The sequence below is a fragment of the Corvus moneduloides genome, chromosome 15, assembly GCF_009650955.1.
Source record: "Corvus moneduloides isolate bCorMon1 chromosome 15, bCorMon1.pri, whole genome shotgun sequence".
In the NCBI taxonomy this organism is placed as follows: Eukaryota; Metazoa; Chordata; class Aves; order Passeriformes; family Corvidae; genus Corvus; species Corvus moneduloides.
The window spans coordinates 5,414,205-5,440,300 of NC_045490.1; the positions used below are offsets into that span (position 1 = coordinate 5,414,205).

Sequence of the window (26,096 nt, forward strand, 5' to 3'; positions counted from 1 at the left end):
CGGGGAGCGGGACGGGAACGGGGACGGGAACGGGGACGGGAACGGGGATGGGCATGGGGGTGCGGGCACTGCCCGCCTCCCCCAACTGGTACAGCAGCCGCTGCAGCGACGCCAGCAGCGACGGCCGCCTCTTCGGCTTCGCGGCGAGGCACCGCGTCTGCCTTCTGGATGTCGCCGCCGCCGCGCCCGCGTTTTACGGTACCGTCACAACCTTCCCTCGCGTCCCTGTCCCCCGCGCTGTACAGCGGGGACGTGGGGCCTCCCCGCCACCGGGAGCCCAGGGAGGGCACATGGGAGGCGGCGGCGGGAGCCCCGGGATTTTGGGATCCGGGAGGTGTGGGAAGGCTCCGGGTGTCCCGTGACGATTTCTCGCTGTCGCTGCAGGGGAGCTCATCGGGCACACGGACAGGATCTCCGGGTTCGCCTTTTGCCCCTGCCCCGGGCAGAGCAGCCTCTGCGCCAGCAGCTCCGACGACGGAAGCGTCAAAATCTGGGACACCGGAACGCTGTCGCCGGTGCTGGAGTACAGCCTGCACCAGGTACAGCCGGGCACGGCGAGGCAGAGGCAGAGCGGGGCACTCGCGGGTGGGGGTGCGGTGTTTTAGAGCTCGCACTCAAAGCACGGTGAGGCTGCTTTGCCCGAAAGTGAATTTCAAGCCCGGTGGAATTAAATCCGTTGGATTTTGCTGGCCGGCTCTTTGTTCTTAGCCTGCAGCGCTGTTGCATCACCTTAATGAGCTGCTGGTTACCATCAAAGCCGCAGTGAACCAGCGTGCTCGTGCTTTGGACTCATTGCCGCCTAAGCCAGCTCGCTTAAAATGATCTCAGCAAGTTACTGCTGTTGCCCACAGGACAGACTGAATGTATATTTGAAGAAGTTACTGTGGCTCAGGATTCCCCATCAGCAGCTACATCCATCCTAAAAGAACTCAGGAACAAACAGAACTGGTGCTGGGGAGTGCTCACAGATTATTTTCTGCCTGTTATCCTAGGCTAGATAGTAGTAAGCCAGCTTTAAACGTTTTCAATCCTTTTTTTCAGAATGCAATCTCGGCGCTGCATTGGTCACCTCTTGTGAAAGATCTGATTGTGTCTGGTGATGAGAAAGGTGTCATTGTTTGTTACTGGCACAACAGAAATGACAGCCAGCAGTTCTTCCCAGAGCCTCGGACAGTTTTCTGCCTCACCTGTTCTCCTCATCATGAAAACCTGGTGGCCATTGGGTAAATGCTCATTAGTAAATATTCGTTATGTTTTGTTTTCCACTCTTCTTCTGCAAGAATTTATTGGGACGTTTTGCTACATGGTTGAAAGACTAACTTTAAGAGGTCTTGGTGGCTGTTCTTTTACTTTAGGAGTAAAACAAATTAGAAATAACATCTAGATGTGGTAAACCTGCAAAGGCAAAGAAATCTGTAACAGCGTAATGGTACGGGTTGTCTTCTCTGTGATAGGGTGATAGTGACTTGGAAAGAGCTTGTAAATCACCTCAGATATTATTCCACAAGCATCCAAGAATCTTCATTTGTTTAAATCTCTGCTTTCAGCTACAAGGATGGCATGGTGGTTGTAATTGATATCAGCAGGAAGAGAGAAGTTGTGCACCGGCTGAGAGGCCACGAGGATGAAATACATTGCCTGGCCTGGTGCCCTGTGCCTGGGGAAGAAAGGTTACCTGCTTGGCAGGATGAGCTCCAGGGTATGTAGACATGATTAACAGTTTGTGGAGTAGTTTTTAGTTCATGTAAATGTCCTTCCAGAGGACTGAATTCCTTACAGAAGGCTAGTAAGTAGCTAAGCAACTGATAAGTTCAATATCAGAAAATACGTTCTGATACAAATCAAGGTAATATTCAGCTCATTTTTATAAAGCTTTGAATTTGAAAGCATAATAACATGATTTCAATGGTATTCAGCAGCTCCTTCAGAGGAAGGCAAGGTTCCAAATGGGGAGCTGACACAGGACACAGCCACGAAGAAAGGTTGTTACCTGGCCTCTGGAAGCAAGGATCAAACCATACGAATATGGAGCTGTACCAGAGGCAGGAGTAAGTAAGATATAAACAGTAACAAGGTGTGGAACAGCTCTTGAACTGCAGCCTTGGTGTGCTTAAAGCATGGGGAATGTACTTCAAGCTGCAGATTCACAGAACTCCTCTGTCTGTCTGAGATTTTTGATGTGTCAGGTCCAGTGATCCCTCTTGGTTCTGCAGGTGTGATGACTCTGAAGCTGCCACCCACCAAGAGGAGAGGTGGAGCCGTGGATCCGGCGGTCAAGGAGCGCATTTGGCTGACTGTGCACTGGCCTGCTGGCCATCCCACTGAGATTGTGTCCAGTGGCTTTGGGTAAGTGGGCCACTCAGCAGCCTGGGGACCAGCAGCAGCTGCATTCGTTTGTTGATACTGAAGGAAGTACTGAATAGAAGACAACTCCTTCCTTTCCAGTGTAACAGCAGAAAACAGGCCAAGAGTTCAGACTTCGAGAAAGTTACTGTTTGTCCCATAATTTGTCCAAGAATCTGACTGAGTATTGACTGCTAATAGCACTAATTGTGGTTTATGCCCATCTACTGGGAAAAAATGTCAGTTTTCAGGTGGTGTTTGTGTGTGTAGCTTTGTACACGCATTGGATGTCTGCAGAGCTCTGTTACTCCTGACTTGTAGGGTATTTGTGATATAGTCTGTAAAGAGCCTGTGTTGTTCTTCTGAAGTGAAGAATTTAAATAAATTTCAATTTTGCAGAGGAGAACTGCTCCTTTGGAATTTGACCCAGCCTGGCAAACGCAAATGGACTCTTCTGGGATCTTCAGAAGGACAAAACCACTCCCGAATTGTGTTCAATCTCAGTTCTGTGAAGCACCAAGACAAAGAGCTCCTTTTTTCCATTTCAATGGACAGAGATGTAAGAACCATTTAAAAATTAACATAGAAATGCCTGTACTGTGCAGTTTGAGGGAGTGAGAGTAACCCTTTTAGGGCCACAGTTTTTCTCTTGAAGTGGGTTAATTGCAGCAATTTATAACATTTGTTCTGAGCACAGGTTGTGTATGTTTCTGTTAGTTTATAAGCTCAACCTCTTACCATGGTGGAGTGAATGTTTATGATGCTCTGGACTTGCATAGTACGGTTTAATGAAAGGTGTTTTCCACTTCATTTCCTCTATGTTTCCCTTTTAAAAGGCCTGGTTTTCCTTCTTAAAATCATTTAATTGTACAAAGTAATGCATCTATTTTTTTATGGGGTTTTTTTGCAATCTTTGGGGTTTTACAGGCAGCAGAGTGTCTCCTGTTCTGAAATTGGAAGAGCAACTTAGTAAAATGTATTCATTGTGTCCATTCCAGTCTTGCAGCTACTGCAGCCCTGTCTGTGACGTGGAATCCTCTGGGATCACATCCTGTCAAGCCTTGCATTCGACCTTTTGATTCTTCATTGCACTTCTGCTTTGTTCTTTCTTGTCCTATCAGTCACTGTATTTGACCACTCCTTGCTCCTTAAATATTCTTCAGGTGAAATGCTGGGATCTCTCAACTCTGGATTGCAGCTGGACCATGCCCTCCCTTGGAGGATTTGTCTACAGCCTTGCCTTCTCCCCTGTGGACACAGGCTGTCTTGCCATCGGGGTTGGAGACAGCATGATCCGCGTGTGGAATACTTTGTCCATGAACAATATTTATGATGTCAAAACCTTCTGGCAAAGCATAAAGTCTAAGGTTACAGCAGTAAGTGTGCTTTGGATTCCTGTTTTTTCCCCCTTATCTCTTCTTTTCACTGAATTTTTTTCAAGTATGTTTTTCTCACTCTGAAGGTTTTTCCCAACTAAAACGAGATAAAGCCAAGTTGTTCATTTTATACTCAATTCTTTCTGTATACAATACATTTTAGAATCTGGCAACAAATTTTTAGACCTATTTACAATCCTAGAAGCTTGCATTTACATCTAGTGGAAATAAGCTGAAGTCCAGCTGGCTGTTATGTTACTTTTTCACTTTTATCCTCCATGATTCTTCCTTGCTTCATCCGTGGTTACCCTTGCTGTGCTAGGAAGTTTGACAGATACAAAAACCAGTACAACCAACACAGGTCTCTTCAGCTGGGGTTTAACCAGTGGTTGGTCAAAAGTTACTGCCTGGTAAAAGAGCTGGTAGCTATTTCTGTTTTGTAATGTAGGTATTAAATAGCATTTTAATGATTTTAGTCCCTTTCATCTTACCCTATCAAAAATGGAAGGGGGAGAGCCTTTGATACTCAGAGCAGAGTGATCAAATCAAGTGGCTGTGGTTGGAAGGGTGGGTATAGGGCATGGTCCTTCTTCATCAGTTTCTGCATTTTCCTTTTGTTTATTGTTTAGCAATAAAGTGTAACTTAGGCCATTATGTGTCTCTTTCTATTTTTCTCACAGTTATCCTGGCATCCAACTAAGGAAGGCTCCTTGGCTTTTGGAACAGATGATGGAAAAGTTGGCATATTTGACACCTTGTCCAGCAGGTAAAAAAGCAGCTTTCAAATTCATTAGTGTCAGATCCTGCTGGTGTGTTACCATACAGGGGTGTGGTGTGGTCTTTCCTGAGAGATACCTTTGCTGTTAGATGAGTAGGATTTAATTAAAATTAGTCGAGCAGTTGGATTTTTTCATCTGCATTATATCTGAGCTTCTGTGGTAAACTTGCCATAAGTTAAAATTGCATGACCCGAGATCACCTGTGGGAGGATATCAGTTCAGGAAGACTTTATCCAGAAAGACATTTTCAGGGAAGGAGGAGCAGCAAGGAGGAGAAGGTCACCAGCACAATTGGGTTACAATTTTAGTAGTGTCCTACAGCAGATTTTAAAGAAAGCTTGGTTGAGCCATGGCTTTAGAATATTAAAGCACCTGGTGTCTCAAGTATGTTGCTTTGATTCTATCTTTTTTTAATTTCTATTTGGTGAAATGTGACTGCCCCTGCTTCCTTATCTTCCTGCCCAGTGCTAAGAATAAGCCACCTCAGATCTCCAGTACTTACCACAAGAAGACTGTGTACACATTAGCCTGGGGGCCTCCAACTCCTCCTCTGACTTCTGGTGAGTCTTCCAACAGCTTGTGGCAAAACAAAACGCCCATGCAGAGCACAGGGATGCCATGAAGCTGCTATTCCCTCCCTTCTTTGGAGAAGGAGCCCCATTTGCTTGGTGGCAATCCTTTAGAGCAGCTAAGAATGTGCTCTGCTTGAGGAACTCGTAACAGTTTTGCAAGGGTACAAACTCCTGTAGTTTGTGAATTCTGGTACCTTCAGGAAATAGGTGAGAGTAGTGCTCCACACCTCTGGGCTTGCTTCAGGGTGGTACAGACCAGGAACTTCACAGGCTTCCTGCAGCAATTGTATCAAATCAAATACGCCTTCCAGAGTTTCTGCCATTTGAACTTCAGCTCTTCTCACACAACTTGGATTTTTTTTCTTTTAAGGACCAAAATTTAAAGGAAATTTTAGTGTTTGCAGTGATTGTGCTATGAGGGATCTGTTGGTAGAAATGAGAGCTCCTTTCAGAGGGTTGTACTGTGAAAATTTCCTGCTGCTGGACTGCAGGCCAGATGGATACTGCTTTTTAAAGCTGTGAATTGTGTATATGTATATATATATACACACACACACACAGAAGGATGTATATTGCTTTTTGAAATAATGTTTTGATTTATAGTGGGAGGGATTAGTTCTGTGAAGACTGATGAAGAACAGAGTATAATTAGCTCTTTTTCTCTGTTGGATAGGAGAAGAAAGTGAACAGCCCTCTGTAACTTTGTACAGTTGTGCTGGAGAAGGAATTGTTTTTCAACACAATCCCTGGAAGCTTAATGGAGAAGCAAATGACATCAACAAAGTCATCCGAGACACCAATTCAATCAAAGTGAGTATGAATTTGAGGGGGTTTTATGGATTCATAGTAACCATGCCAGAGTTTCCATGGCCTTGTAGTTGTAAGTTTCTGATTTTGCCTTTGTGATGTCTATAACAAAAAACTTGAACCCCTCAGTCTCCACAGATGAACTTCAGAGACACTAGCTGACTCAAACTATTTAAACAGTTCATATATTTGTGTCTGAAGAGGGTGGTTGGTATTTTTTTTCTCCCAGTGTCAACATGGCACATCTTTTTCTGGCATCAGTTGCTTAATTTTCTACACTGTAATTTGCTTAACTGGGAAAGGTAAATTGGAGGATAGAGTTTGGTTTTAAAGCTGTGTGTGGCTGCTTAAAGTAGTAGGTTCATACAGAGCTTTCCAGCTCCAAAGCACTTGAAGTGATAACCTGAATCATGTCCTAGCTTTCACCACGTGGTGGGCATGCATAAGTTATTTACCTCAATTCCTTTAGTTCCCTTACTTCAACCATGAACCTTTTAAGACAAATTTTTCGTTAAAAACAATCATGATTTTGCAGGAGGCTGTTTCCATTTATACTGCAGCCAGTGCAGAGTGGTTGGTGATCACTGAGTATCTTCTCAAGTGTGATCAGTCATTTCCTAGTTGAAAGTATAAAATAAGTGGAGTGGGTTGGATCTTCAGTTCTTTTAAGTCAGTTGAAGTTAGTCAAAGGGTATTGATTTGTATCAGCTGGGTTTTGGCTTCTTTCTTGAGTGAAGACTCGTTGGGAGTTAAGAGAGTAATGTTACAGGCATTGAAATGATCATATTTAGGCATCTAAATTATAAATTGTAAGTACTTTTTGTCTGAATTAGAATGAATAGGGATAATTACAAGTAAACTTTGGTTTCTTTTGAAATGCGATAGAATTTGGTTGCAATGTCTGGTGCTTTCCAAGGAGTGTAAGGAGATGAAACATCCAGGTCCTACTGGAATCCAGACAAAACTTCAAAATATTTCCCAGAACTGATAGAAACAATCATTGGTTCTTGCATCAGTTCTTTCAGTCTTAATTGCTCAGGTTTATGTCACTGTTACAAAAGCAATGGACACTTCTATGATTTCCATTTTGCAGACTAATTGCAGCTCTGTCCAGTTGCCAGCCTTGTTCTGTTGAATGTATATGAGAGAGATTTAAGAGGTTTTGGCAATAATTGTGTCTTCTTTCTGCAGCACAAGCTGCCTGCACGTACAGAGATCAGCTGGAAACCAGATGGCAAACTCCTGGCTCTTGGCAATGAGGATGGGTATGTTCCATTTGTAGGTTAAGGTGGTGTCTGTGCTGATCTTGACTGGAGTCACTGTGGTGAAGCAAAAGCACTTTTTGTTGCCCTGGTTTGTATCTGTTCTTCCACTGCTGATGTATTTGAATCATCATAATTCAGCATTCCCTGCTGTTACTTGTTGTACGTGCTCTTGGCATGGAGGATCCTCATTATCACATTAAATTCTTTTTCAAGGATCCACTCATGGTTGAAATGCACTTTTGCTGGGTTTGAGTTGAATCCAGAAAGCACAAACTCAGTGACTCTTAATTCACGTGCTCCAATTCTGCTCATGCAAGATAACAAAAAAGTTTTCCCATTTTCTCCAACTACTGGAATTCTTACACTGTTGTTCTTATATTTCAGCTCAATTGAAATATTTCAGGCACCAAACTTGAAGCTGCTCTGCACTATCCAGCAGCATCACAAACTGATCAATGCCATTCGTTGGCACCATGAGCACGGGACCCAGCCAGAGCTGAGTTACCTGATAGCTTCAGGCTCCATCAATGCCACCATTTATGTGCATAATCTGAAGAATGTTGTAGGTAACAGTTTGCAGATTATATTCCAAGTCTTGGCATCTTTTTTTTTTTTTTTGTTTCTGTTTTGTCTTTCTGGCCATACTTAATAATTTTCTTTTTTCTTTCAGAGAACTCTTCAGAAAGTCCTTTGACAATAACAGAGCCTTTTCGAACTCTGGCTGGGCACACAGCTAAAATCACAAGTCTTTCTTGGAGCCCCCACCATGAGGGAAGATTGGTGTCTGCTTGCTATGATGGCACTGCACAGGTATTGTCCAAAGCATCTCAGAATTGTATTTCAAATCATCCATTCCACAGCTGACTAAAGAGCAAAACTTGTTTTTGTGACATAAACTTTTGAAGTACTGCAAATTTACCTTTGGTAACCATCTGCTGGTTCTGGATACCTGATATCCAGATTATTTTGTGATTTGTGAATTGATTTTTAAGTCCAGTCATTAAGGTTTTCATATTAGCACTTTCGGATCCTTAGAAAAGGAAGACATTGTGCAGCTGTATCAGTGCAAGCAAAGGAAGCCCTACATTTTCTCCATTTGCATGTTGGTATTTGAAATACCCCTGCAAAATCCCAATAGAGAAGTTCCTGCATGTGCAAATCATGAGAAAATGCAGAGTATTAGGTGAAGAAGAGACTTTCTGAGTAAGTGGATTTCTGTCTTGTTGCCAAGGTGTGGGATGTGATGAAGGAAGAGCCACTCTGCAACTACCGAGGGCACCAGGGCCGCCTGCTGAGTGTCCAGTGGTCACCAGTGGATTCAGATTGTGTTTATACAGGAGCAGATGATTTTTCTGTTCACAAGTGGCACATCTCCAAGCAGGAACATACACGGCCTCCTCAGGGTGAGTGTATTGAAACAGAAGACCTTTCCTGAAGGTGATGTTGGAGCTAAGAAATGGAGGGTTGCCTTGTTGAAATTATGCAAGTTCTTGTGCTGAATTCCAAATCTGCTTCCTCTTCAGGAATAAACTGTGTCTAGGTTTACATTGAGTTTTATCCTTACTTGGAAAGTGTTGATCTTGAGATACAGGCAGCTAATTCACTAAAATTGCCACCTTTTACAGGCAAAAAGAGTGTAGAATTAGAGAAGAAAAGAAGTATGCAGCCAAAAGTCAAAGCCAAAAAGAAGAAAAAGCCAACAGGCAAGAGTCCAGGCAAGCAGGATGCAAATGATGCCATGAATGGAGATGACAGCATGAAGGAAATGTTGCTGGAGGAAAATGGAGTGTCAGACCATGAAGGAGAAAAAGAAGCTCAGGAGGCAGAGTTGGCTGATAAAGTCTCTGTGACTGGTAATAATCAAATCATCTTAGTTCAATGTTTCCAGACTGTTCAGCCCTCAGAGCATCACCAAGTTTAATTTTCATGCAGATTTTCTCATTGTATGGTTTTATTGAAATTGTCCACTTGAAGGAAAAAGGCTCTGGAATGCCTTTTGTAATTTCCCAAACTAGTTTGGGGCTAGTTGTCTTTAGATAACAAGATTCTGGCCTCATGAACAGTTACCATGTTTGGCTTGAAACAGTGTCATTTTTGATCAGCAGTGATAAATCTTATAATACTGGTGCATCTTCATTGGTGTCTTTTGACATCTCATTTAGCCTTCTGACAGTTCTCTGTTTTCTTGATGATTCCTTTCCCTAAAAAGCTGTTAAGTTCTGTGGCAAAGCAAAGCTTGGTTTCTGTATGTTTCAAAATTAGTGTACCAGAATGTGAATATGTGAATTATTCTGTGTGCATTTCCATTCATTGCTTTTCCTTTTTTAAATCACTTGGCTCCACAGTGTCCAGGGATACATCTTCATCTGCATGTGATTATTCTTCATTCAGCTCACCAAAGCCTTTTGTGACCCAGAAGGCTGCTCCCGTGAAAAAGGATCCACCTAAAGAGAAGCCAGGTTAGTATGTTTCAGGGATTTTTTACAGTCCTGTATCAAGGCAGAGTTCCCCATTCTGGACTTGTTTGGCTGGAGCTTCTCTTCTTAATGTGACACCAAATAAATGCCAGAGAAAGAAGAGGGTGCTTTTAAAATATGTTGAGGAGCTCTGCTGTAACTGCAGCAGCAGTGACTAAAATGTGTCTGATCTTTCAGCTCCTGATGCCTCTCTAAAGAAGAAGAAGCCTCGTTCTATTCTGCCCTTCAGCACATTAATGGATCACAGGTCAAAAGATGAATTGCATCAGGACTGCTTGAAGCTGGCTGCATGTCTGAAAACTAAAGGTATCAGTAAAAAACTTAAAATACCGAGAGGGTAGGTGCTCTCAAGTACTCAGAATAAGTGTCCAGGGACTTGACTTCAACCACAGGACATTATTTTTCTTAAATCCTCACCTTTATCAAAGAGTGTGACTAGTTGTGGTATCAAACTTACATCTAAGTACTGAGTGTTGACCAGCAAATTGTTAAATCTGCTATACAGGAAAGAAAGTAGAAAACAGAATTACTTGCCAACAGTTGAGTGGTACAGTGACTTGGCACATTCCAGTTCCCAGTTTTGTATTAAATCCTAAATATTCATTCTTCTTATCTGGTTTAGATAATAATGAAGATGTGTCCCCTGACCTCAAGGATTGCATCCACTTGGGGCTGTTCACAGACAGGGATTCTCTGCACAAGATGATTGATATGGAAGGTAAGTGGCATAAAGAGTGTGTCCACTCTAACTTGTATTCAAGTAGAAAATAAATTGGGAAAAATGCTTGAGTTTTCTTTACTGTGGATTACAGTCTAGGATTAAGAATGCAGCTCTGTGTGAGAAGATGATACATCTTTTTCCCAGATAGTTTTTACATCTTTCAGTTGCAAACCTGCCATACCTTAAGCTTGAGTTATTTCATTCTCCCAAGCTATTTTACTGTGACAAACGATGCTGTTGCACTCATGCTGATGGGAAGTGTGTTTGCTTCCAACAGGAAAGCACCACTTGGAGAATGGGCATGCAGAGCTCTTCCAGCAGCTCATGCTATGGAAAGGAGACTTGAAGGGTGTTCTCCAGGCAGCTGCTGAGAGGGGGGAGCTGACAGACCAGCTCGTAGCCATGTCACCCATGGGTATGTTTGCTCTTGCATCACATAAGCTGGTGGAATTGGCTGCCAAAGGTCCCCTCATTCTGGTGGTTCTGGACAGAAGCTCAAGAATTGGTTCTTTGTAATATGATTAGCATTCCTTACAGCTTGCTGCTGGTTTAAATATCCTTGTAAGTTATTTTACTGGCAGTGAAGTCCTGCAGTCATGTTCAAGGCCTAATTTTGCCCCACTTCATTGACTTGTGTTAGGATGGTTAAGAAATAAGAAACTACTCTGGGGCAGAGAAGAGGTACATATTGAAGAAACAACTGATGGTATCCCACAGGAATTCTTCCAGTTATAAAACTGTCTCCAATGGTGTTGCCTTCTCTTTTACAGCTGGATACCAGGCCTGGGTTTGGACAGTGGAAGCCTTTGCCAAGCAGCTGTGTTTCCAGGAGCAATACGTGAAGGCTGCCTCCCATCTCCTGTCCATCCATAAAGTCTATGAGGCTATTGAGCTCCTGAAAGTGAACAATTTTTACAGGTTGCTGTATATTTATGTTTATCTTGGTTTTCTTGTGGGGTGGATTTGTCATTTTGGTTCACTCTTTGCACACAGATTAACTTTTCTGTCTGGTTTCCCTTATGGGCATTAGGGAAGCGATTGTAATGGCTAAGACCAGGCTGCGTCCAGAAGATCCAATTCTGAAGGATCTCTACACCAGCTGGGCAGCTCTGCTAGAGAAAGATGGTCATTATTCCATGGCTGCCAAATGGTGAGTGTTACTGGGGAGAAGACAGAGTTGGTTCTATGCCTACAACAAAGAAAGTTCTTGGGTTTGTAGCAGTTGAAATCTGTTAACTGGTCCGGTCATTGGTTGTATAAGGTGCTTTCTGAGCCTGATCTCACTAAATTTCCTCTAATATAGGTAGGAAAAGAAGCTCCAGAGAGCAGTTCAGAGCAAAAGATCCAAATGTCATATTACAGTAGAGCCATCTCTTTCCACAGACATTACTGGAAGTTTTTGAAAACTAGTCTAGCAAGACTAAGATTAGGTTGTCTACAAAAAGACTATGTGAGATTTCCAACCTTTCCACTGGAAACATGCAGTGCAGCAGTTCATCTTGAGTTTCTTGAAGCCTCAGCTAATATCCTGGTCATTGGGTTATCCTGCTCCAACTGGAGTGTTTATCCTTTGTGACTACCAAAATTACTAATACCACTTGAAATATTTTGGCTGGAGTAGAGTCCTCTGCTTGATGCTGATTTCAGTTCTGGCATTTTTGTGGGTAATCACAGTTGTGAAAGGATTTGCATGAAACGCAGACAAATGCAGTAGGGACAAACAGCTGCAATATAACCTTTGTCTATTGAATCTGTTTTGTTTTATTGCTCATCCAAGCCATGTGTGGTATGCAGACCACCAGAAATTTCAGTCCCTGACTTTAAGGCTGTTTGACTTCCCCTTGGTAGCTTTGCATCAGATTGTTCACCATATGTCTATAGTAAACTTTGATAAGAAAAAGTGGTGAGAGCTCTGAGAACCTGTGGAAAATCCACAATCATCTTCATTTGCATATTTGTGATACTGTGTTGCAACACAATTTAAAAACTATTTTAGTACCAATCAATTTGTTTTGCTTTTATCTTTTTCAGTTATCTGGGGGCTTCCTCGCCCTATGATGCAGTTAAAGTGTTGTCAAAAAAGGGGGATGTGACATCCCTTAAAACTGCTGCTGAGCTTGCTCTGATATCTGGGGAGGAGGAGTTGTCAGCAACTTTGTCTTTGAGATGTGCCCAAGACCTGCTGTTATCCAGGAACTGGGTGGGAGCTCAGGAAGTCCTTCAGCAACATAAAACTTTATTTGTGAGTCTGGTCCTTTCCACCTTCTTCAGTGTTGTCTCTCTCTAGATTAACTTAACTTGGCACCACTTCCCATACCTGAAGAGTCCACAAGTGGTCCTTTGAGCTGGTTTTGCCTCAAAATATTTTTCTGGGAGTATATTGCAATGACCCTGTGGAAAAGCGTGCACCTTTGCAGAGGGCCATGGTGGGGTGGTATGTAGGCTCTGCTTCTTAGTTACATGAGAGGTGGTTGAGAAAGTGGGATTCATTTTTAAGTGTAATACTGATCATGAGAAGAAAGAGGTAAAGCATTTGCTGTTTACATTAAAGGAACAAATGAGCCAACTCTAAGTCCAGCTGCTGGAGGTTTGAATTTGAAATCTCTTGTGGACTCAGAAGCAGGTGGCTACCTTGGCTTGCTCTGACGTTCCCGTCTGACTTCCCTTAGGCTCTGTCACCAAGAAGCTGCTACCAGCCATGATGTTCTTAAGTCACTCTACCTGCTGTGGTCAGCAAGGGATTGTTTTTCTTGTTGCAACAGCTCAGTGGTTTGTTTTTTTTCCTCCTTGTCAAAGGGACAAAGCCTTGTTTTCTGCCTGAACGAACTGCTCTGCAGGTGCCTCAGTGAAAGGAATCCCTGTGAGCGAAAGAGCCCCATGCCCCCCTGTTACCACAACTGGGAGCTGAACAGACAGGCCTCGTTTTTTGACATGGTGACAGAAGTGTGGCAGAATGTGCTGGGCATGGACACCACTGAACGAGCCACATGTGCACAGGAGCAGCTGCACAGGATTGAGCATCCTCCTTCAACCAGCAACACACACCCAAAGCAGGTAAATGGATTTCAGTCTGTGCAGGCATGAAGCCTTACTGTGGCATAGGCAGTAAACCCAGCCACTTTGTGGTGTTGCACCAGCCATTCCCAGGGAAGTGATGTCTGCACCCTGCTGCAGCATGGGGTTATAGTCTGGGAGAGATGATCAGCAGCTGGGGCAGCTTTGTGTAGCCACCAGTTAGTTTCTGCATTTGTTTGTGTGCAGGGTAAGAACTGACATAGGGTGTTGGGAGTCAGCCTGAGGTCACTGAGATGTGCTGGCTGGGAATTACTGACAGAGCTGAGGAGTCTCAGCACTGATTCAGGGGTTGTAGTGGACTGTTAGGGAGGCAGGGCTGCTTGTTGTCAAAAATCCTGGTGTTCACAAGGTCTGTCCATAGACCAGTGCTCCTGCAGCTCCTCTGTGTGACCACAGTGAATCACCGCTCCCGCGTCTCATCTGCTTAGCAGGACACAGGCAAGCACAGTGGCTGATTTTGCAGCTCAAAGTGATGTAGAAATGCTCTATCTCCTGCATGAAGGAGACTGTGTAAATTGCATTGTCATTAAAATTGCTTTTGGTCAAGTCATGTGCTCCTGGGCTCTTCCATGATTGATGGTCATAAGCTCACACTTTGCAGTGTAACTTTTAACTGTGCTCTCTGGTGCTTCCTGTAGGTGCTTTTCCATATCTCCCATGACCTGGCCCTTGCAGCCCTGAGCTGTCACTTGGGTATGTGGGATGAGGCAGTGAAAGATATTCTTGGAGCTGTGACCCGCAGTTTTGATGCTGGGAATTTCACTCTGATGCAGGAGATTTGCAGTATCATCCTTCCTGAGGGTAAGTGTCCTTGTGTCTCTTCTGCTGGTACTGACAGGGCTCTTCCTTGCCAACACAGCTGTGTCCATTAATGTTCCTAGGCTAAATAATGCTTGGAAGCAGCAAGACATACACATATGTGTGGAATTTGGCTAGTGAAAAGGCCACTGGGCGATGAAAATTCCTGACTGTGGAAGGAAGCTCAGCTATGTCCACCTGGTGTGAGCGATGTAGGAAACTTGAGTGAATTCTCTTCTGTGAGGGAGATGGGGAACATTAGAATGCTGTGTTCATTTCGTAGCTACACATACTCCAACCTGTCCTCCATTCTCTTTAGAGTATGCAGTGCATTTAGTTTGTGGCTCTTGATTATGTGAGTCTTGTGTTTTGCAGCTTGGGACCAAGGAAATTTGCTGTAGCTGATGAGAACATTTTAGCTAGAACAGAGTATTGTGTTCACAAAGATGCCAAAGATGTTTTTGCTTTCATACTTAGTGTACTGCTCTGCCAGTATCTGAGTAAATCCCTGATTGGGGTTTCCAGGGTTTCCTGGTTCATTTACCAGATCTGCTCTTTGTCTTTGGAAAGTTCTATGAACTATTTGTAATCCTTTTCTCATTATTAGGCTGTGATGACCTGAGACACAAACTGGACAGCACAAATTCTCAGAGCATGGATGCCTGCAGGAATTTGGAGGGCTTCATGGCTTACAGACTGCTCTATGACCTGTGGTGGAACCCACCCAAAGACTGCCTTGGCCTGCAGAAGGCTGTGTTGGGTCCTGTGCTGTGTCCCAGTGAGCAGACAGCTCCTGAGAAGAGTTGTGTTTCAGGTGACCCATCCCCTGAGGAAACGGTTCAAACTGCAGCTGAGATGGGTGAAAACCTCTGCAGTACAACTGATGTTCACAAGTGTGAGACACAAAGTGACTCAGGAACTGACTCGACTGATATGGTAGACAGACAGTCAAAACTGAAGGGTTGCCAAGTGCTCCTTTCAGAAGAGATGGCTGCCTTGCAGAACACCCAGAGAGACATAGCTGAGGTCCAGGAGACTTTAGCAGAAATGATCCGGCAGCATCAGCAGCAGAGGAACAATCTCCAGGAAAACACAAATGGAAACACGCAGGGAAGCAACCTGGAACAGAGTTCAGAGACTGAATCAGACAAACAATGCTCTGACAGCAACCAGATGAATTGGTAAGATTCAGCACATAAATGAGTGGATTAAAAAGTGCTGCTTGTTTGTGTGTTTGTGCAGGAAATTTCTTGTTTAGCCTAGACTAGCTCTAACCTCAGTCTCATCCCCCAGGGGCACTTGAATATACAGCTCAGAAATCTTGCATTTCCCTTGGGGTGAACCACCATGTGCATAAACTCAGCTGAACAGTTTTGTGATGCATGAGGTGTTGTTACAGTGAATAAACAAGGCAGCTTGAAAGAGGGAGGATAATGAAAAGGCCAAGCATGACCTAAGAGTTCTGTTTCTATGTTGAACATTGATTTGGGACTTTGGCAAGAACAAGCTCGAGCATAAAACACTTGGCCAGTTCTCTCCTGTGCTCCTTGTCCAGGAGGGAGGCTACACAGGCAACTAACAAAACAGTTACTCATGACACCTGCTCTTCTCTTGACAGCAAAGATGAAGTAAAGCAACCGATTACGCTCCCTGAGCTCACAAAGCAGCTTCTGAAAGCAAAGCAGAAATTAGCTGAATTCCCAGACAATTTAAAGGTAAGTTTTCAGAAGAGCCACTGCAGTTCTGAAAAAAGACAGTCATTCTGTAAGGGCAGCATCATCACAGAATCCTTTTTGTACAGAAAGGAACAGTGATGTTCCTTGTGATCCTGTGGCAGTTTTGGGAGAGAACTGACACATGGCATCAGGGTGGTATTTTTCTTTCAAGCATAATTTTCCCCATGCAGTCGGAAAGCATAGCTAAAGCTCCTGTGTGGGAGAACTCAATGAGACATCCTGTATGGATCATCCCATGCATTTTAAGAGTAATCCCTTGCTACTTATGTATGAAAAAATTTATAAACAATGAAATCAAAACTTTAAGCTATAAAATGGCCTTTATAGATTAGGAGCTGTAGACAGTACACACCACATGCTTGAAAATATGTCACCGTGGTGACTGGGCAAGAGGAGGCAAACCTGGATAAATGTGAGGAGAAAATGCATCTCACTCCTGACTGTTCTGAGGATGCTACAAAGCAGTGTCTTCAGAGAGCTGGCTGATTATGTGGAACAACTGTAATATAAACTCTAGACATCACCTCATGTTCCTTTTTTTGCAGGTCTTCCCCTTCCCTGACGTGCTGGAGTGCTGCCTTGTACTCCTTCACCTTGGATCCCAGTGTCCTTCTGAGCTGCAGGAAGAGGCTCTCGCTCTCCTTAGGAAACACGGTAGTGCTGGGATTTACAAAAAGGCTGGCAGGAGCTTCTTGACATGACATGGAGACCAAACTGTCTCCCTTGAGCTGCCTCCAGCTGCTTAACACCAAGGCTGTTCTTTCTTCAAGTGAAGGCTTCTTTTGATGGCTGTGGCTGTTACTGATACAAAATGTCAGGTTTATACACATCCACTTGTGCTCATCCACTGATACTATTTAAGGAGACTGTTAGAAAATTGAAAAGCAGTAGAGTGTGGGCTTGAACTGTTATAATGGATTTTTGTATAGTTTTTTATTTGTTGGACATTATGCTAATGAAAGCTCTTGCTCTTTACATGCAAGAGAAAGTTTTGAGCAGCTGTATAGTCTTTCAGCAGAGGAGGAAGAGTGAGCTGCCCTCAGGAAAATCAATGGTTTCTGTAAGCAAACTGACCCTTAGGCCAGTATTGTTCTTTAAGCATTGTGAGTTTATTTTCTCTCCTTTAAATAAAGTCTTCTACCACCATGAATTGGTATTAAATTTGATGTACAGAAATTAGTTCTCTAGACCAGTGCTATTCTAGACAGTGCCAAAACCAATCCTGGATTTTGCAGTCTTGAACATGCAGTATTTTGACCAGTCTTGCAGCTTACTTAAATGCTTTGTGTGGCTTGTTAGAAAAAGTAACTTTTCCCATTAAAAACACAAGGCTGCATAAGTGTCAGTGAACACAGCATCTGTCTTAGTCATTTTTAGAGGCAAGGTTTTAAATGCAGCAAAGAAAGTTGATGGGAGAGCGTGCATCATGAATTTAGAAAGTTTCAAGTGAAGATTATTGCTTAAGAGTGTTTAAAAGGAGGAGTGATGGATTTTTTAGATCAAAAACTATTCCAGATTCTTCCAGCCAAAATGCAGACTTAATCCTGACAGAATTCCTGCTTCAAGCTGAGTAAAGCCTGAGAACATCTTCAAGAGCAGCAGGTGAAAGCCAGGGGTTAGACTGAAACAAGATCCTGCTGTAGATGTGTTAATCAGTAAAGTGTTGCCACCAATTTGAATTTGCTAAATTCTGTACGAAGCACCCGAAAACCAGGCGGGGGAGCCAGTGCTTAACCAAACTGCCTTCCTGCACTTACAGCAGGAGCCACTGGAGTTTAGGTGGAGCAGGAAAACTTCACACACAAGTTTGTCCCTTTAAGTGGCCACTCTGCACTGCAGGAATACTGCACCATACTGTGAGCTGTGCTGAGAGACCAGCAGGGAGAGAATACAACTCTCCAGAGCTCTTCAGCTCAGCTTTCCTCAGCTACTGTACAATAAGCTCAAAAGACATTTTACTAAGAACTGCCCCAGTAGCACATCATAAACAGTAAAAGAAACAAACTTGAGCATCTTTACGCATGTATCTCCCAAATTCAGACTCCAAAGCCTCAGCTGTGGAAATTTTAGTGCTTGATGGAAAATCCGAAACAAAGCCTGGTTTAAAAAAATTTATTTTACAAAAAGTAAAAACTAGTCTTTACAAACATTTCAAATACCAGCTCTAAACCTCAACTTTTAATAGTGGATTAAGTTTGTTCAAAACGCCAGTCTTAAAAATTTTTAAGTTTGACATGTCCAAAAGGGTTTGTTCTTTTAAGAAATGTCATTACAGAGCTGTTGAAAAAAAAATACTATAGAATGTTTTTCAAAGTCAGAATCCCAAGTTCTTCATCCTCTTAACTACTTTTCAGGTGATTATAATGAAAAGAAACAGCTGTTTTATCTGTTAAGCATGCCATAAAATTAGGGGCTGGAGAGGCAGGGGGGAACAAATATTTTTCCATCTGCTGACCTAGTTGTGTTGCAGGAGAAGAATAAAATTTGTAGGTTTAAGTTGAAGAAAACTGAAGTCAGAGTATTGGTCCAATCCCCTGTCAAAGGTGAACTTGTGGGCCTCTGAATGTATTTCCAGAACAGTTCCTTAATACCCGTAAGAACAAAGCTGAGGCTTAGTATGGGTCAAACCTGTAACATAGAGAATTAGAAACTAAGGAGTGCTGATCAAATCAGCTCCATTACTCTCCATTCCCTCTGTTGTTAAAGCAAATCTCTGAGTATTTTTAGCTGCAAGGATCATTTTTAATGTCATCCGTTCCCAAACTTCTGCAGTGATCAAAGGGAGCAATTTCCACAGAGAGAGATAAAATAAGCAACACATGAGGTGAAGCTGTCACCCTCACAACATGCAGAAGTTTTAAAATAAGCTTTATAAAACACAAATTACAAATTTGTGTGTATGTCTGTGTCCATTTTCACTGCATTTCCCAACCCATAGCTCTACCCAGTATTCTACCGGTAAATCTTCCTTGCAGATTCTGTACAGTATAAAGAGGAAAAAAACAGAGGTATACACAGTAGATTCTGTCCTTTGCCCTTGGTATTAAAAATATGGCAAACCACAAATGCTGGCATTAGGAATTCAGTCAACTCTTCTGGGTCTCAAAGGAAAATGCAGCTCTTCAGCAAAACTGCAGGCTTGGTGCAACCTGTGCACTGAAGATGCTTTTTGTTTGAGATACTGTTTAGGGAAAATGGCTGAGGACAGCAGCTGCCAATATGGTAAACATGTTCTGCTGAGGGGCACCGCTCATCACGGGTGCATGTTGTTGATAATGGCCAAAATGCTCATTTTCTCTTGGGCTGAGTCCACATCTTCATTTTGTTTCTGAGCCACTCCTGTGCCAAGGCCATACAGTCGTCCACAATACTTTGCATCATCAATTGTATCCTCAAAAAATAACTGCAGATTAAAAAAAAAAGAAGAGAAACAGGTATTGTTTAATTGTGCCTCTAAATCAGAAAACATCCAGTGTTAATTAACAGCTCATTTAAATCAGCCACCTCCAAGATGGAGTGTGTAAATTAAAGTAAGTACATGAAAGGTAAGTAAACAGAACAAGTATGTGCCAGTATCAGCAATTCCTATTCCTGACAGTTTGAAGTGTAACGGCCACAAGGCTCAAAAATCCCAAACCAAAACAAACACCACATTGTACATGTTGACAGTTATGGATAGGAAGTGGAGAAGGAGGAACACTGCAGTACCTCTTTCATTCTGAAGAACGCCATTCCTGTGAGAAGAGAGTCTGATCCTGCCTGGTGCTGTCGTCCAATTCGCTGCAAATCCAGCTGATCTGCCACTTCCTGAAGGCCACCCTGCAAAGAGAACAGAAGAGATTTTATTTTGGCAGATCCATCTCTTGCCAAAATTGCCACGTTTCTCCAAAACATGAGGGCAAACAGGCTGTGATGAACCAGTGCAGATCCCAGCAGTACACACACTCCAGCTGTGAGCAAAACACAGTGGGAAATGGTGTTCAAGAGTCCATAAATAACTCTTTGGAAATTTAGGTGCCTTCCTTTCCTGTTGCAGATACTTGAGATAACTGTGGGTACATTCATAGGTTACACATGCTGGGCCTTTCCCTCCCTTTACTCAAGGCTGTGATTCAGTAGATAAATTACCTTCAACCCTCTTACCAGTTAATCAAGTCAGAGTATTTCATGTAAAAGAAATAGCCTTGCATAGGAAGCATAAATACGCTGAATTATAATTAGCCTCTGATACACAAGCCAGAAGGCTGTGGCAATGTCCCCTTTATAATAAACACTTGGTAAGTCTGAAACTGGGGAGGGCAGCATCCATTAGACACAAACTGTGTCTCAGGTGCTTCTGTGTCACTACTGGCTTTTAACACATTCCAGTTCTAAGACAACATCTGCAGGAGTTCTGCCACTTGTATTCCTGTACATTTACAGTGTTGATGCCCATCACCTGCGTGCTGGGGAGATACCTTGAGGTTTTTGCAGCTCTTCATTAAGTACTTCACATCATAGATAGATGGGAAGAAAAGATTTAAGATATGGAAAAATTCATGTTCCTCTTCTGGTAACCTGGAATCTGTCAACAACTTCACCATGTAGCCAAAGTCATAACCACTGAAAACAAAACCATAGAGAAACCAGGTAAGCAGGCAGCACCTATAACCCAATCAGTCCTGTATCTCCTTTTTCAATAGCATTTTACTTGCTGTGCCTTTCAAGCCTTAACATTTTCTGACATTCATAAAATTCTAGATCCCAGCCAGAACACATCCTGATTTTCTATGTCAATGTAGGATTTTGGGATGCTCCCCAAGTGCCTTCACTGGCCTTTTGTGGAACAGCTAAGCCATTGGGAAGGATACACGTTTCTTCCCAACTCTGTACATTTCTGCAGCTAAGGGCAATACAGAAAAGCAGGAAACCCTGCAAGTATCTGTTGAGGGAGAAGGAGGTGGTGCCAAGTCCTTTCATTTGTGATAGTATCAAGGACCAGAGGCTTCCTAATCAAGTTGGTTGAAATGCTACAAGAAAGATGTCTTAACCACACAGATGGAAGTTCAGAGCACCACCAACACTGGAAGGAAAAAGAAACAAAATCCTTACTTTACAATGCATTTACTAAGTGTAGAAATCACATTTCAACTTGTTAGTAGCTTCTTCAAGAGAGGGAGACTGTAACAGCAAAAGGATTCGCAAGCAGTCAGAAAGTCAGACTATGAAGTGTCCTTACTTCTTAAACTTGGCCTTTGTATCTTGATGTTTGTTTTAAGAACTACAGGACTGCTAATTTTTCTCCTTAAAATCTGTCAATTTCCATGGAAAATGCAGAGAATTAAGAAGAGATTTAACAGGGTCAGTGACCATCCTGGACCCACCTGTGGAAGGACAGCCATTTCACACTGTCACTGAGAACAACCCCAGATGTCATCAGCAACTCAGCAAAATGCAGGGTATCGATCCCTTCTTCTTCATGCTTCTGGAACTGCAGCCCAGAGCTGGCAAGGAGGTCTATGGAATCCTGAGAGTACATGTCTTCCCTGAAGGGAAAAAAAGCAGGTTTGCACTCAGGGTGCTGCCAAGACAAGCTCATTTTAGAAAAATTCTCCCCACACTGTATGTCAAGAATTGGACTAACCAGTAGGATACCTGTGGGTTCCACTCTGTCTCTCTAGAATTCAAACTGACTCAGTTTTAATACCACTACAGCAGCCTCCTACATCCGTAACAAGCTGTGATCACAACTAGTTAACAATTCCATTGCTAGTGCAAATTCCAAAGATTCCACCTCCATAGGACTGAAACTGAGAGTTTTGAACAATGTCGCTTCTGCAAGGCGAAGGGAAGCACCACAGACAAGGGCCCAGAGAAAAGGGGAGTTTTCCCAAACGGGAAGATGTGCAACTCTGAAGCACTGACCATCATTCCTGTCTACATTTTTCCATTTCACTCCACAGCAGGTACCACCTCATCAGCACCTCCACTTCCATCTCTGGGAGTAAACAGAATTGCATCATCCTTGACTCAGGAAGGAGGACAAGAATGATGCGCTCGGTGGAGAGCTGAGCAGGAACCTGACTTCTTTACTGGTTTGTGTCATTTGAGGGGGAGGAAACACACAGAGCAAAGTTCTATCAATATGATAACTCATTTAATGAAATGATTACACAGCAAAAACCACCTCACTCTGATTTCTATACTTTTAAGAAGCTCACAAATTTGTGGAGTAAATAGTGAAATTTTTGGGTTCAAGAACTGGATGATCTGCACATAGTAGCTACAAATTTTTGTAATGCTTTCCAATGAGAGTTTCATAAAAATAGATTGATTTCCTCTACATGTGTGGTTTTGCCAGATAAACCCTTTCTTTATTTCCAGACAGCTCTAGTGGTAATTATGCTGAGTTTATCTTTATAATTACAGGGGAAGGGATAATGAAACTTGTTTCAGCTGCAACCCAAAATATTACAGTATAGAGGAGACAAGAATGGCCACACTCCATTTAATGGCCACACTCCATTTAATGGCCACACCCCTTCTCCTGAACAGATGTGATGATTACACCAACTTAAGCATGCATCTGTAAAGAGGTCTTTTTCTTTTTGATGAGACCAGCACATCCATTTATTTTTAGCAGAAAGAGATGGAATGTGCACATATATATATATATATATATATATATATATATATATATATATATGAAGTTTCAAACATTGTTCCAGAAAAAAAAGGCACATAAAATTATCAAGAGAAAGGGTAATAAGGATAGAATTTTAGCGCGGCTTTGAACTCCAGGACCATTGTTAACTCCTGGCACTCCAAAATAGGTTCCCACATAATCTGTATTAGAATCTAAATTCTTACTACTCAGAACCAGCCAGCAATGAGGAGCACATGGACACTGGTATTCACCAAAGGAAAGCATCACTCCAGCAGAAGGGAACAGGAAATTATTCCCTAGCTCAAAGACTCACGTAAGGTTGAATTTGAAGTTGAACTGCCAGGTATTGATGCCAGAAGGATATTCCCCTTTCTCATTTGTGAAAGTCAGGCCCAGCTGGATAATTTTCAGCAGGTCAACGTTACAGCGAAGGAGCTGGTACTGATAATCTATGGAGCTGCGGAATTCACCGATCGGCCTGACAACAACTCCGGGAAACTCCGTGTCCTAGGAGAGAAGGGAAAATTGATTTCACCATGGATTCTATTAGGAGTCATTACTAGCACTCTGTTAGGAGGATAGTCCAGACAGTGAAAACCTTCACTGCTTCTGAGGAACAGTCAATGCCTACATTAACAAAAACTACTGCCAGTCAAAACACATGTTAACAACAGCAGCCATCTATTAGATGAAAAGCCTCTTACTTAGCCAGTGATTGTCTGCTGTCTTTGCTGAAAACCAACCTGCCACGCTATTTTTACCCTCGGATTAGGTCACTTAATTTCTACTGACTATACACAAAATCTTTCACAACGAACCCAGTGTTGTGCACCTGACACAATCTCTTCCTTGCCCAAGAGGTATTTCTGTCCACTCTTACTGCACAGCCACTAAAGCTGGTCCTAAGCACACTTTCAGTGAGATTATAAAGAAGCAAAAAGTTAATTTCCCATTGACAAATGTTAACAAAAAAATCATATTCACTTCCAAAGCTGAAATTGACACCAAAATCCTACACACTCTGCAGAGGCATCTGTCTTTATGCCACACTTTTAATAAGGACTTTTCCTAGCTTGAGTTTCAGTGTTCCTAAGCAAAACTGACAGAACTTACAGTATCACAGCTAAAACCAGTTCTTTATCTAACACACTGGGTGCTGCCAAGCAGATACAGACTTGTAAGAGCAGGAGGAGATTCCTCCCACCTGGGGGAGATTATGCTCTTCTTAAACAAAGCTTTCTGAACACTGTCTTATCTATAGCCAGAATACTTTTCTTCCCTAAGAATCAACATAAGCACTCATTAAAAGGGAGGCAGCCCAGCTGGCTGGCAGTCACTTGCAGGCCTTTTGACCTCCAGTCCCATGGCATCTTCCATAGCCAAATGGAGAAACATGTACACAGGACAAACACACCAGTGGAAAAATAGGGATTTAAACCCAATTGTGACTTGTTTCATTTTCCTGTTGCACAAAGTAATACACAATGAATAGGTAAATATTAAATAAATTCATGTTTTTAAGTTGGTCTCCCTCTTCCCCTTCTTTCAATCAACCCATACTCAGCACTGTATGTTTGTATTAAATTCTGGAAAGCTACTGAACAGCTTTTTATTTTTTCACCTCTTCTAGTTCAGTTTGACTGGGGGTAGGGAGAAATACTTTCACCTTCTCACTCAATAATCAACTTTGTCCCCAACCCAAAAAAATCCCTTGACTAAGGCAATTAGGTCAAGTATAAAACATTTACCATGGCAATGTAGCTGTAACTCAGAACAATCTCCCGAATTTTCCTCATTTCTTCCTCCAGGTTGTTGGCCCATACTTCACAGATAACCTGGCTGTTCTCTGCAAGGGCTGCTGGCATCTTGCAGGGACCAGAAGAAAGGCAGCTGATGCTGACCTCAAATGATAGCGTAGAATCACAAGCTGTGCAATCTTATCAGTGTGCTGCTGTAAAGAGATAAATAAATAATGCTTTAAGTGAAGGAAGTGACATGTGAATAAATGCTCTGTAGGAGTCAGCCACACATCCACCTTCAAATAACCCATTTAAAGCTTACACCAAGTTCTTTCTTGATCACTTTCTGTAAACATGCTGAATGAAATCTAGAGCATTTGTTCACAATATAAGAGCAGATGCACAGTCAACAGTCCAGTTATTTACGTAAAGAATCATTATCCCTATCTTCCTTTTCCTGGCATAAGCTTTGAAACTTCAGGCACAAGATGCACAGGCAACGAATGCCCATCTTTAATCCTCAGCTACTGCTCCATCCCTGGAAGTGTTGAGGGCCAGGCTGGATGGAGCTCTGAGCAACCTGGTCTAGTGGAAGGTGTCCCTGCCCACAGCAGGGGGGTGGAATAAGATGATCTTGAAGGCCTCCTTCAATCCAAACCACTCTCTGATTCTATGATGAAGACAATTGTTTAAACACAGTAACAGAACGCATTAGAGAGAACCCTCAGTGGCACGAGTTTCAATGTGTATGAATACCTAAAGGGCGGGTGCCAGGCTCATCTTGGTGATGCCAAACAATAGGACAAGAGATAATGGGCAGAAACTGATGCACAGAAAGTTTCAGGGGAAACCCTGAACACGAGGAAGAACATGACCAAAAACCGTGCAGTGACCGGGAACGGACTGCCCAGAAAGGTTTAGGAGTCTGCCTCAATGAAGACATTCCAGAACTGTCTGGACACAATCTTGTGCTATACGCTCCGGGATGACCCTGCTCGAGCAGGGAGGTTGGACCAGGTGACCCACTGTGGTCCCGTCTAACCTGCCCCATGCCGGGATTTTATGGTTCTCTGACGTAACTCGAGACACTCCGCACCGGGGTGTTTCAGCTGAAACCACCGGCAGTGTCCGAAGTGCTACAGCCCGGCTGAGCCCCCGGCTGGTGCCCACTTCCCGCAGTAACACCGGCGAACCGCCCCCAGGCGCCTGCAAGGGAGCTCCAGCCCAGCCCACAGCCGGGCCCTGCGCCACCAGTTACCCGGAGGGACCGAACGCACCGCCACAGCCCGGCGCGGCCCGGGGTCACCTCAGGGTCCCCTCACAGCCTGGGGGCGGCCGGACACGGTTCATCGCGGCCGGGAAGCGGAAAGGCCGCTGTCCCCGCCGCCGCCCCAGCCCCTCAGTGCCTGCCCCGGTGGCTGTCCCGGTGCCTGCCCGCCCGCCCGTCCCAGTCCCCGGTACCTCCCGGCAGCCTCGGCCGGGACGCGCCGCTCTCGCCCCGCGCAGCCGCGATGGCTCCGAGTCCCCCCCGCCGCGAGGGGCGGCGCTTCCGGGTCTCGCGCCGCTTTGGCTCTCGCGAGAGACAGCGAGAGACGGCGGAGCCGGCGGCGCGCGCGACGGGACGGGGGAGGGGGAGGGTCCGTTACTGCGCGTGGCCGTGGTGCCCGTACTGCGCATGTGCCCGGCTCCGGCTGACTCGTGATTCTCCTCCTCCCTCCCCCCCGCAGTGCCGCTAATGGGCTCGCCCGGGCTCCCCGCGCTG

The 26,096-nt window shown here is 43.7% G+C and overlaps 2 protein-coding genes across 4 annotated transcripts; one reads left to right on the forward strand and one right to left on the reverse strand.

Annotated features, from left to right (window-relative positions):
* The first annotated feature begins 21 nt into the window (after window positions 1–21).
* Window positions 22–17,099, forward strand: GEMIN5 (gem nuclear organelle associated protein 5). Of its 2 annotated transcripts, none has more exons than XM_032124895.1 (28): window positions 22–198; window positions 385–539; window positions 1,042–1,223; window positions 1,548–1,699; window positions 1,917–2,048; window positions 2,214–2,346; window positions 2,743–2,902; window positions 3,507–3,719; window positions 4,400–4,485; window positions 4,964–5,058; window positions 5,744–5,880; window positions 7,069–7,142; window positions 7,527–7,708; window positions 7,813–7,952; window positions 8,374–8,545; window positions 8,768–8,995; window positions 9,488–9,601; window positions 9,797–9,925; window positions 10,242–10,337; window positions 10,618–10,755; window positions 11,111–11,258; window positions 11,371–11,490; window positions 12,372–12,582; window positions 13,137–13,394; window positions 14,054–14,216; window positions 14,821–15,394; window positions 15,832–15,928; window positions 16,495–17,099. In XM_032124895.1, the coding sequence occupies exons 1-28, from the start codon at window positions 48–50 to the stop codon at window positions 16,648–16,650; spliced, it is 4,596 nt and encodes a 1,531-aa protein (XP_031980786.1). In that variant the 5' UTR covers window positions 22–47; the 3' UTR covers window positions 16,651–17,099. The 2 variants fall into 2 exon arrangements, with proteins under 2 accessions (XP_031980786.1, XP_031980787.1); XM_032124896.1 differs by having other exon boundaries at window positions 1,920–2,048; window positions 16,495–16,709.
* Window positions 17,100–18,046: 947 nt separating this feature from the next.
* On the reverse strand, window positions 18,047–25,889 carry CNOT8 (CCR4-NOT transcription complex subunit 8). Of its 2 annotated transcripts, none has more exons than XM_032124898.1 (7): window positions 25,796–25,889; window positions 24,344–24,546; window positions 22,909–23,102; window positions 21,313–21,474; window positions 20,407–20,551; window positions 19,658–19,768; window positions 18,047–19,352 (listed from the first exon to the last, which is right to left on the reverse strand). In XM_032124898.1, the coding sequence occupies exons 2-7, from the start codon at window positions 24,458–24,460 to the stop codon at window positions 19,203–19,205; spliced, it is 879 nt and encodes a 292-aa protein (XP_031980789.1). In that variant the 5' UTR covers window positions 24,461–24,546; window positions 25,796–25,889; the 3' UTR covers window positions 18,047–19,202. The 2 variants fall into 2 exon arrangements, with proteins under 2 accessions (XP_031980789.1, XP_031980790.1); XM_032124899.1 differs by having other exon boundaries at window positions 24,344–24,543; window positions 25,796–25,873.
* Between the last annotated feature and the right edge of the window lie 207 nt (window positions 25,890–26,096).

Bases quoted from the DNA above. Each gene is read 5' to 3' on its own strand.
- GEMIN5 (XM_032124895.1), top strand. From the start codon at position 48: ATGGGCATGGGGGTGCGGGCACTGCCCGCCTCCCCCAACTGGTACAGC. The intron at 540-1,041 runs GTACAGCCGGGC...CCTTTTTTTCAG, and splicing joins TGGAGTACAGCCTGCACCAG to AATGCAATCTCGGCGCTGCA. The intron at 7,709-7,812 runs GTAACAGTTTGC...TTTTTCTTTCAG, and splicing joins TAATCTGAAGAATGTTGTAG to AGAACTCTTCAGAAAGTCCT.
- CNOT8 (XM_032124898.1), bottom strand. From the start codon at position 24,460: ATGCCAGCAGCCCTTGCAGAGAACAGCCAGGTTATCTGTGAAGTATGG. The intron at 21,475-22,908 runs GTGAGTCTTTGA...TTTTCCCTTCAG, and splicing joins AACTTCAAATTCAACCTTAC to GGAAGACATGTACTCTCAGG. The intron at 20,552-21,312 runs GTGGGTCCAGGA...TTTTGTTTTCAG, and splicing joins AAATGGCTGTCCTTCCACAG to TGGTTATGACTTTGGCTACA.